The sequence below is a fragment of the Phyllostomus hastatus genome, unplaced genomic scaffold (genome assembly GCF_019186645.2).
Source record: "Phyllostomus hastatus isolate PE091 unplaced genomic scaffold, TTU_PhHast_1.1 phas_contig_198, whole genome shotgun sequence".
NCBI lineage: Eukaryota > Metazoa > Chordata > Mammalia > Chiroptera > Phyllostomidae > Phyllostomus > Phyllostomus hastatus.
In genome coordinates, this window is record NW_025333715.1 from 3,608,308 (window position 1) to 3,618,947 (window position 10,640).

At 60.1% G+C, this 10,640-nt stretch overlaps 1 protein-coding gene and 1 non-coding gene across 3 annotated transcripts; both read left to right on the forward strand.

Annotated features, from left to right (window-relative positions):
• Nucleotides 1-41: 41 nt before the first annotated feature.
• MCAT (malonyl-CoA-acyl carrier protein transacylase) lies at nucleotides 42-8,533 on the forward strand. 2 transcript variants are annotated; one of them, XM_045835150.1, is made up of 4 exons: nucleotides 42-513; nucleotides 1,854-1,941; nucleotides 5,096-5,313; nucleotides 8,092-8,533. In XM_045835150.1, exons 1-4 carry the CDS (start codon nucleotides 94-96, stop codon nucleotides 8,518-8,520), a joined length of 1,155 nt encoding a protein of 384 aa, XP_045691106.1. In that variant the 5' UTR covers nucleotides 42-93; the 3' UTR covers nucleotides 8,521-8,533. The 2 variants fall into 2 exon arrangements, with proteins under 2 accessions (XP_045691106.1, XP_045691107.1); XM_045835151.1 differs by lacking the exons at nucleotides 5,096-5,313; nucleotides 8,092-8,533 and adding an exon at nucleotides 2,854-3,477.
• Nucleotides 2,331-2,437, forward strand: LOC123816281. The gene has a single exon (XR_006785247.1). It is a non-coding gene; the product is annotated as a U6 spliceosomal RNA (small nuclear RNA).
• Nucleotides 8,534-10,640: the final 2,107 nt, after the last annotated feature.

The following is a 10,640-nucleotide window of genomic DNA, read 5'->3' on the forward strand; positions in this document are numbered from 1 at the left end:
CCCGCCCGGAAGGAAATGCGTCACGGACCGCGCCACGCCGAGACAGTCGGATCTCGGTCGCCCCGGTAACCCGCGTGGGGCCGGTTCCACACCATGAGCGTCCGGGTGGCGCGGGCTCTGAGGGGCTGGGGCTGGGGCGCGGGCTGCCGCCGCGGCGCCTCGGACTTCCGGCTGCCTCCGCCGGGCGCCGTGGACGTGGCGGAGCTGCTGCGAGATGCGACAACAGCCGAGGAGGGGCCCCGGGAGGCGGTGGCGCGGCGGCCGCCCGACCAGTGTTCGGTGCTGCTCTTCCCGGGCCAGGGCAGCCAGGTGGTGGGCATGGGCCGCGGTCTGCTCCGCTACCCGCGCGTCCGCGAGCTCTACGCCGCCGCCAGCCGCGTGCTGGGCTACGACCTGCTGGAGCTGAGCCTGCACGGGCCGCAGGAGGCCCTGGACCGCACCGCGCACTGCCAGCCCGCGATCTTCGTGGCCTCGCTGGCCGCCGTGGAGAAACTGCATCACCTGCAGCCCGCGGTGAGGCCCGAGCTCTCGCAACCAGGCTGGAGCGCCGCCACTTGGGACACACTAGGCGGACTCGGAGTTCCCGGTCGGCGCCAGGCGCTGTTCCAGGCCCTGGAGATACAGCCGTAACCAAACAAAAACAAGGATCCCTGCCCTCAGAGGGCTTGCGTGTGAGGGGAGGGAGGCAGGTACAGAAGACCAGGTGCACTTCGTAAATTGCATGTGTGTTAAACATCTTTAACAGTAAGTGTTGTATCGTAGAAAGGAAAACAGAGCAGGGGAAGGGGCTGAGGAGTCAAGGGCCGGGTTGCGATTTTAATGATCCTTAATAATTTCAGTAATTACTAAGTGATTTTGGGAGGATTGAGTATCATCCTTAAGTAATGATCCTTGAGGAAATTATCTGAGAATGTCACTTCGCTTGAAGGTGTGAATTGATTGCAATTATTATTTAATAATATCAAGACAGTAAATGTTAAGCTAGTACTTTATTTATTTTTAATGTTTTATTTATTTATTTTTAGAGAGCGAAGGGAGGGAGAAAGAGAGAGAGAGAAACATCAATGCGGTTGCTGGGGGCCGTGGCCTGCAACCCAGGCATGAGCCCTGACTGGGAATCGAACCTGCGATGCTTTGATTCGCAGCCCGTGCTCAATCCACTGAGCTACGCCAGCCAGGGCATTAAGCTAGTACTTTAAAGTGTGTACTCCATCCCCACAACGGCCTTGTGAGGTGAACGCTGTTATTTTGTGGATGAGGGAAGGAGACTCAGAGACGCTGAAGGAATTAGTTGAGTGGTGCCGCTGAGTCGTGATAACCTCCACGGTGTCCTTACCCCGGGGCCAGGTCTGTGCTCAGTGCCTGAAAGACATCTTCATGTAATGCTCCCAGCAGCCCTGCTGAGAGACAGGCCCTGCTCCTTTCTCATTTCACAGGTGAGACGGCAGGCTCGGAGGGTTAGGGAGAAATCCCAAGCTAAGACTCAAACCCAGCTCTCTGAGACTCTGAAAGTCATGCAGTACTTTGAACTTCTATACCTAGAGCCCTCCCACTCTCTCCAGCTGCCTCCGGCCAGGGAGGCGGCTCCAGGGCAGGGGCAGAGGACCCAAGGCCCTGGGCTAGAGTCGAGGCTGTACCTCGGAGGCAGCCAGCAGGCTTTCGCTTGCCAGGGAAGGTCCTCATCAGGGAAGGGGCTGCAACAGCCACTGTCAAGGCCACTCCTGCGTGTCGTCTTCTGGCTGGAGCACCAGGCCAGCCGGCCGTGGCTCACTGGGCCACCGCCAGCTCTCAAGTGCAGAGCCCGGACTGAGCTCCCGACAACAGGGCCTCACGTTCTGCATCTGTCACCGCAGGTCATTGAGAACTGCGTTGCTGCTGCTGGGTTCAGTGTGGGAGAATTCGCAGCCCTGGTGTTTGCCGGAGCCATGGAGTTTTCCGAAGGTACACACAAGGGTTTGGTTTTGCACAGGGGTGTCTGTCGTCTTGCTGGGCTCACTAGGCATAAGGGACACCACCAAAAATAGTTCTGGACCTACTTGGTTGGTAGAGAAGGAGTGTATGGATGGGGAGGATACAGGAACCTGAGGGCCAGACCTCACCTGGATTCTCCCTTAGGCCCAAAGGGTTCATCAGGGATGCCCATGCTTTCTGTAGTCTTGTGAAATCTGCCCGCCTGGCTGTCTTTCCCACACCCCTCCTGTGCATCCTTGGTCTGCTCACGCCCCTCCGGTGCCTGTCCCATGGTGGGAGTTCGGTACATGTTCATTGGGCGGAAAAGAGGAAACTAGTGTTTGACCGTGATCCATATCCGTTTCGCTTAAGACTTTTGCATGCTCACTTCGGCAGCACATGGACTGACATTGGGATGATACAGAGAAGGTTAGCGCGGCCCCTACACAAGGATGGCACGCACATTCGTGAAGCATTCCGTGTTTTTTGGAAGTGGTTGAAAATGGCATAAGCTCATTTCGTTCATGTGATAGCACCTCTTACTGTCCTTTAGTATTCTGAGAGTAGAATTTTTATATTTTTTAAAGATTTTATTTATTTATTTTTAGAGAGGGAAGGGAGAGAGAAAGAGAGAGAGAAACATCAAGGTGCAGCTGCTGGGGGCCATGGCCCACAACCCAGGCATGCGCCCCGACCGGGACTTGAACCTGCAATGCCTGGCTTGCAGCCCGAGCTCAATCCACCGAGCTACGCTAGCCAGGGCAGAATTTTTATTTTTAAACTATGCCTAATATGTAAACAATAAATTAAAACACCTACATTTAAAAAAAAAGTTTTCGGGGGGGGAGGGAAGAAAAAAAAGACTTTTGCATGTAGTTGAAAGTTCAACCTTTTTGCTCATAGCCCGGCCTGGGCACCTTGCCCGGAGCACGCTGAGTGCAGACAGGACCCCGAGCGAGGGGCTGCGGCAAAGGACTCAAGTAGACGTTTCCCTAAAGAAGGTGCACCGATGGCCGATGAGCGCGGGAAAAGATGTGCCGCATCGCCGGTCATGAGGGGAATGCAAATGAAAACCACAGCGAGACACCACCTCACAGCCAGCAGGGTGGCTGTACTTTAGAACAACAGCGAGGAAAACAGTGGTGGCGAGGATGCAGAGAAATAGGAACATTGCTGGAAGAGTGGGAGATGGTGCAGCCGCTGTGGAAAAGGTTGCTGGGGCCTCAAAAAGCCCAGCGTAGAATTGCCGTATGAGCCAGCAGTTGTCCTCAGCGGTCTGTGCTTAGGACGAAACGTGTGTCCACACAGACAGACTCGCCGGACGGGGGAAACGGTGCCCACGTCCGTCTCCAGGCGGACGGACAAGCTGACGGTGCATCTGTCCGGGGGAAGGGTGTTCAGGAAGGAGGCGCTGGCACGCGCTGCCCCAGGGACGAGCCTCAGAAAGATGCTCGCCGTGGCGCCAGGCACGGATGTCACACACTGTGCGACCCCTTTTATGTGAAATGTCGGGGACAGGCCAATCGGATGATTGGTTCCTGGGGGAGGGGAGGAGGGGCGGGGAGTGGTTCCACTTGGGGGGTGGGCAGTGTTTTAGGGAATGCTGGAAAGTTCCGAAATTAGAGCTAGTGACTGCACAACGTTGTGAATACAACATATGCCTCTACCTACACACCTGAAACTGGTTATACGGATATATTTGTATCTACTTTAAAGATCTTATTTATTTTTAGAGAGGGGAAGGGAGGGAGAAAGAGGGGGAGAGAGACATCGATCGGTCACCTCTCCTACGTGCCCTGACCAGGACTGAGCCCGCAACCCAGGCGTGTGCCCTGACCCGCAGTAGAGCTGGCGACCTTTCCCCTCTGCGGGTTCAGAGGGAGGACGCCCAACCCACTGAGCCACACCAATCAGGGCAGACGCTGGTTATATTCCATGTGAATTCCACCCCCATGTTTTTTTAATATCGCACTATTAAGGACATGAAAAAAGTTTCATATTTCCACATGCTAATAAAACTTGTATGCGTAGTTTTTGTGTGAGTTGCAGAATTACAGCACGTGTACACTCTGTGTTCAGTGTTTTCGCTCGGCATTTTGCGTCGTTACTTCCTGGACGCCTGCACGGGAGGGTTCCCCGTGTTCTTTCCGAGTGCCCGTGCGGTCCGTCCTGCCTCCCACCACAGGCTCTGGGGGGGGCTGAGAGTTCGGTGCGCATGTGTGCCAGTGCGGGGTGAGCGAGGGCGTGTTCGACAGTGTAGGGTTTGCCCCTCAAACTCGGGACTGGTCCCCCGACCCCTCCTTGGGCTCCTCCTCTCCCTCCCAGCCAGGGAGCAGCCCCAGGACCGGGGGGTGTTCGTCCAGTAGTCCAGGCCACCCTTACGTCTTGGCCCTGTGAGCTGCCGGCCTGGGGAGCGCAGGGTCTCCGGCTCTGAGGGAGGGCAGTGAGCCTTGGTCTGGAACAACGGTGTACCTGAAACTCGTGCGATGGTCCATCATTCCAGACACCTCATGGCTCATGTTTCTCCCCTTCCATGTGACTTCTCCTAAATAGTAAGCTCATTCATGATACTTCCCACTTGTCACAACTGCCCAGGCAGATTATTTGCTATTATCCTATTTTACTAAGCATTGGGCCTGGAAGGAGGTCCTGGCTTGCCTGAAGCCATATAGCCCAGACGTCAGTTCCTGGCACCCTGCCCCAGGCTTCTCCACAGCGGCCCTGCTGAGATTTGGGACCAGATAATTCTTGGGGGTTGCTGTGCCCATTGAGTGGCATCCCTGGCCCCTACCCACTGGCTGCTAGTAGCAACCCCCTCCCCCTCCAGTTGTGACAATTAAAGAACGTCTCCAGACACCGCCCTGGGGACAAAAGCTGCCACACCGAGCCAGCTTTAAGGCAGGAGCCCGGGGTTGATGTGTGTGCAGAACCTCGGACAGCAGCCCGCGCGGATCACACTGTGTGTCTCCGTGTGATGGATGCAGACACACAACGCCGCCGTGCGGCCTGGCGGTCATGCCAGTACTGGGGTCTCAGCTCCCAGCGTGGCGCCTGTGCTTTGTCCTGCAGGCCTGGGCTCCCCCCCCCCGCCCCGCCCCCTTCGTCACTTGCCCTGACCTTTGCAAACGCACTTCTCTCCGGATAGGTTTGTTCGCGGTGAAGGTCCGAGCCGAGGCCATGCAGGAAGCCTCCGAAGCTGTCCCCAGTGGGATGCTGTCCGTCCTTGGCCGGCCTCAGACCAAGTTCAGCTTCGCCTGTCTGGAAGCCCGGGAGCACTGCAAGACTCTGGGGATACAGAGCCCCGTGTGCGAGGTGGCCAACTACCTCTTCCCGGATTGCAGGGTGATCTCCGGACACCTGGAGGTTGGTGTCAGCGGGAGCCGCCTTCACAGACCCTAGTCCCGCGCGGCAGGCTGGAACCCTCTATACCCGCGGGCCCACGGTTGCGTGCTGGGCGCTCCCCCGAGCCGTGGTCTTTGGGAAGCACGCGAGGGCCCGGGAGTACAGCGCAGTGGGCACCGCAGAGGGAGGCCAAAGGCTGGGACCCCGCCCCCACTTCACCACGCACCGACCGGGACCGCCTCTGGCACGTTGCCCAGCGCACCTGAACCGGAAAGCCTGGGCCGGGTGGTCTGTACGGCCTTCCTGCGGGGCATTCTGGGCTTTCATAGCCTCTGACACGGCTGCTTTGTTACAGAGAGCCATTTCCTTGGGTGGGGGGGCTGCCCCGTCCTGCCCTGCGGGCCCGAGATGCCTGTTTGCCCCGAGTTCACTTCCTTTCCTCCTGGTCTCCCCTCCGCTCACGGCGCCCGCAGACAGCACTTCTCGAGCAGCTCCCGTGTGACGGGCGCTGGGGCACGCATGACCGGTCAGCCAGCGCTCCTGCGGTCACAGGCAGGCGGCCGTGAACCGAGGAGCCCGGGTTGCGGGGGACAGTGAGGGTGGAGCCCTCTACCCGCGGGCCTGCGCAGGTGGCGCCAGAAGGCGGTGGGCGGAGATGGAGGCTGGGGGGCGGGGCCAGCGAGGATGGCGCACCGTTCGGGGTGCCGGTTCGGGCGGGCTGAGTGCAGACGGGAGCCTGAGCGGGGGCTGCGGGCGCGGGGCCAGCGCTCACCTGCCTCACCCGGCCCTCTCGGCCGGGCCTGAGCTCTGCGGGAGGGGTGGGGGGGTCTGCGTCCCACCTGGCACGTGTGGAAGCCGAGGCGGGGGAGGGGGAGGTGCTAGGAGGCGGAACCGGAACTGCAGGCGGTCGCATTCTGGAATCTGCCGCCCGCACTTGACGTTGCTCGGTTCCCCTGCACCAGTGGGAGCCAGCAGGTCCCTCTTGGGGCCGTCCCAAGGTGACGTGGTCAGATACAGCGGCCCCCAGTAGTCACGAAGCTGGTTGCTCGTTCCCATTAGCTCCCGGAAGTGGGCTAGGAGGGCCCACCCCGGACAGGGCTCTCCCCCGCTGGCTCCGGACAGGTGGGCATCCGTCCCACGATGCCCCCCGAGTCCCAGGCCCGGCCTTTCGGTGCTGTTGGAAGTGCCACAGCGAAGAGTTTAGGGGAGGGCCAGGGTCCTTTTTAACTGGAATTAAAGACTCCGCAGCCTCTGCCAGACCAGGGCCCGAGTGGAGGGCCACTACCAAGGAGCCTGCTGGCGCCCGAGGCAGTGACTCTAACAGGGGCCTGGGGTGGGTGGGTCCAGGGCCACGTGGAAAGCACGCGGAATGCCCCTGGAAAACTGGAGGGAGTGCACTGGGGGAGGAGCCGCCAGAGCAGGTGCTGGGCGTGGCCAGACAGTCGGGCGGAGGGGGTCTGGCTTGGAGCCCAAGAGGCCACTGTTCAGAGGCCTCTGGGGCGTGTCCCTCGGTGCGGTGGGTGTGAAGCACCGGGTCAGCCTGGGCCGGCCAGATTCTGCCACAGTGACAGGGCCCAGACCCCTCGGTGGCCCCCACAGCTGTGCGTCTCACAGGCAAGGGCCCCTTGCAGGTGAGGTTTGTGGTGCTGGGCGCTGCTGTGCTAGGCTCTTGCCCCAGGGCAGGCGCGGCTGGGGCAGCGTCCGCGTGGGGCAAACTCACAGCGGAGGACAGTCTTGGGTGGGGCCGAGGGTGGCTGGCCGTGCCTGGCAGGCGGGTGCACCCCTGCAGGGAGGGCCCAGGGGTGCTGTGTCCCACAAAAGGGCAATCCCTCTTACCCCGGGGGGGCACACATTAGCAACCCTGTGACAGCTTTTGCCGGTGGACATGGCTGGGCTTGGTATCCGACATGGTAACTGCTGACCTATCGCAGCACGTGTGCGCCGAGTACCGTTCTCCTTACCTCAGCCTGTAGCCAGCGCCATCACCCCCGTCCCACAGAGGAGGGGACCGAGATGCAAGAGCTACAGTAAAATTGTCCAAGGCCACCCAGCTGCCAGCCCAGCCTCCGAGCAGCCCTGGCCTGCCCTGAGAGCAGAGAGCCCCAAGAGTATCTAAGTATCTAGTATTCTCAAGATATTTGCAAATTACGTTCTTTGCAAACAGTTCCTGGTGTGGCCCCGGGAGCCCCGGGGGTCAGGGGAGGCTGGGCTTCAGAAGGAGAAAGCGGATGGCTTCCCTAGGGGAACCCCAGCTGAGGGGGTCCTGGTGGGAAGGAGTTTGGCGTCCCCTGCACTTTTATGTTGAAGGTTATGCAGTCACACGGAAACAGGCGTGTCCTGGGTGGTGACAGGGAGCAGTCGCGATGGAAAATGGGCACTCAGGCGTGCTGCTTTTGTTTGCCGGACGCCGTCACAAGCCTGCCGGATCATTTCGCGGCAGCTTTGGGGGTGGCTGACTTTTATGGGTGGGAAAATAAAAGTCCAGAGGTTGGGTCATTTGCCAGGGGCTACCGAGCTAGTGAGTGACAGTGCCGGGATGGGCCCCAAGTCCCACATGTCCAGCATCAGGTCTCTCCCGGCCACCCTGTGGTCACCTGCCCGGGGGCCGAGGGAATGGTCAGGTTCCTGGGACACCGACAGCAGTGGCTCTAACTGGGATGCAGAGGAAAGCCAGGGGCTCTGCAGGATGCAAGGTGTGGGGGGAGGGTCTGCACGCAGGACCGGGCTGGTTCCGCGGGAGCGCTTCTCTGCGTCTCCCCCCGAGATGTGCCCAGCCTACCCCGCCTCTCCTCCTGCCAGGCTCTGCAGTTCCTCCAGAAGAACTCCTCCAGGTACCACTTCAGGCGCACCAAGATGCTGCCGGTCAGCGGCGCCTTCCACACCCGCCTCATGGAGCCGGCCCTCGAGCCGCTGGCACAGGTGCTGAAGGCCGTGGACGTGAGGAAGCCCCTGGTGTCCGTGCACTCCAACGTGGACGGGAACCGGTACCTGCACCCGAGACACATCCAGAAGCTGCTGGCCCAGCAAGTGGTCTCGCCGGTGAAGTGGGAGCAGACGATGCACGCCCTGTACGAGAGGAAAAAGGGCACGGAGTTCCCCCAGACTTTTGAGGTGGGGCCCGGGAAGCAGCTGGGAGCCATCCTGAAGAGCTGTAACCGGCAGGCCTGGAAGTCGTACAGCAACGTGGAGGTGCTGGCCGAGAACGAGGACCCAGACCAGGACTCGTAGGGTCCCTGGATGAGCAGGGGGCGGGGCGGGGGGGGCTGCAGGGGCGGGGCCGGGCTGTCCTCCCCACAGGAGGCTGTTCCTGTTCCTGCCCTTCCTTCCTGTCCAGTCTACCCCTCTGCTTGACCGGGAGGGACTGTTTGCAAAGAGCTTTGAACGCCACATAAAGTACTAGAAGTGTTTCTTTATACAAGACAGTCCGTTTCTGTTTTTAAAGATTTTATTTTTGGAGAGGAGGAAGGGAGAGAAACACCCATTGGTTGCCTCTGGTCGCCTCCCGTGCATCCCCACTGGGGACTGAAACCGTCAAACTGGCGACCTTTCACATTGGAGGAAGACGCCCAGCCGGCCGAGCCACACGGGTCACGGCACCGTTCCTCCTCCTGGAAGCGTGGTTCGGTGCTGGGGACGGGAGCAGCAGTGCCCAGTACGTGAAGAGACTGCTGAGTTCTCGCGCTGCCTCCACCGGCTGGCCACCTGGGCGGGCCCATCACCTCGGCGCAGGTGGTGGCTCTGACGTGGGCTGAGCCGGCCCGGCTGGCAGGAGCGTCCCAAGGACTAGAAAGGCTGGGCCTGTTCACCGTGCGTGGCAGGTGCTATGGGCACCCCGGTATGGGCACCAGGTAGGCCAGTGGCACGGGGCGGTGCCCCACTATCCCTGTAGCCACCCACAACCGGAATCTTCACTCCTCCGTCACCGAGTCGAAAGGGCTTGAGACCCAGCTGGCCTCGGCAGTCCTGACACCCAGGGCCAAGGGGTAGTGTTGGGGGGTCTGCTGTGTGCCAGGGAGTGGGGGGCCTTTAGCAAAGCAGAGGGGTGCAAGGAGGGCTGCTGAGGTCCCGCTTCCTCCCCCCTCCCAAGTCACCCCTGCAGCGAATATTGAGTGCCTGCTGGGTGCCCAAGACCCAGCCTGGCACAGGGCGCACCCGCTGCCCGGTCCGCATAGGGGGCAAAGCCCAGGCGCCCTGCAGAGGCAGCTGCTTGCGTCGGCGTCAGAGATGAGTAATCCCATGCTTCCCAGGGGGTCTTTTCATTATTCAGCACCAGTGCGCAAACCTCACTGGGAATGAAACCTCTGCGTTTGTCTTTAGGTATACTGTCATGCCCTGGCTGGTGTGGCTCAGTGGACTGAGTGCCAGCCTGAGAACCAAGTGGACGCCGGGTATGCTTCCCAGTCAGGGCACACGCCCGGGTTGCATGCTGGGTTCCCCAGTAGGGGGCGCTAGAGAGGCAACCACACACTGATGTGTCTCTTCCTTTCTCCCTTCCCCTCTAAAAATAAAAATCCTTAAAAACATATATAGCCCTGGCTGGTGTGGCTCACTGGAATGAGTGCCAGCCTGAGAACCAAAGGGTCACCAGTTCAATTCCCAGTCAGGGCACATGCCTGCGTGGTGGGCCAGGTCCCCGGTCGGAGCACACGAGGCAACCAATCAATCTATCTCTTGCACATTCTTGCATATTTATGTTTCTCTCCCTCTCTTTCTCTAAAAGTAAATACAATCTTTAAAAAAAAAAAAGTATATATATATATATATATATAGTGTCAATGTGCAGACTGGTGTGTAAAGCTCAGGGCTTCTCAGCAGGGCCCCCGCCGGCCTTCGGGCTGGACCGGCTTCCCTACGGGGGTCCCTGCTTCCCTACGGGGGTCCCTGCTTGTGGGCAGCCGTCCTGGCTCCTGGCCAGCGCGTACTGGACGGGAGCCCTTCCAACTTGGTTGTAGAAACCCTCAAACGTTCAGAAAGAACCTGGTGGTTAGTTTAAAGAAACGGCCAGTTCTGCTCGAACTCCCCTCCGCTGAGAGCTCTGAACGGGCAGCGGGCAGTCTCAGGAGACCCAGCCCTTAGGCCAGGGGCTGTGCGGGAGCTGCAGGCAGGGTGGTGTCCCCCGTCCTGAGGACGTCCCGTGACGGAGCTGGCGTGGCAGGCCTGCCCCCTCGGGTCTGGGACGGTACGCTCGGTCCACGCAGCTTGGAGCCATGGGAGGAATGGCAAGCGACAGGCAGGGGTGCAGGAGGACCCCACCCCAAAACTGGTGGGCAGGGTCACCTCCGGGACAGAGCCCTGGGCTGGGTGGGGGTGCCCTGCTGACTCTGACTCCAGAAAAGAGGCAGAGAGAG

Excerpts from the sequence above, each read along its gene's own strand:
- MCAT (XM_045835150.1), top strand. The coding sequence starts at position 94 with ATGAGCGTCCGGGTGGCGCGGGCTCTGAGGGGCTGGGGCTGGGGCGCG. Across the intron at positions 514-1,853 it reads TGCATCACCTGCAGCCCGCG|GTCATTGAGAACTGCGTTGC; the intron begins GTGAGGCCCGAG and ends CTGTCACCGCAG. Across the intron at positions 1,942-5,095 it reads AGCCATGGAGTTTTCCGAAG|GTTTGTTCGCGGTGAAGGTC; the intron begins GTACACACAAGG and ends CTCTCCGGATAG.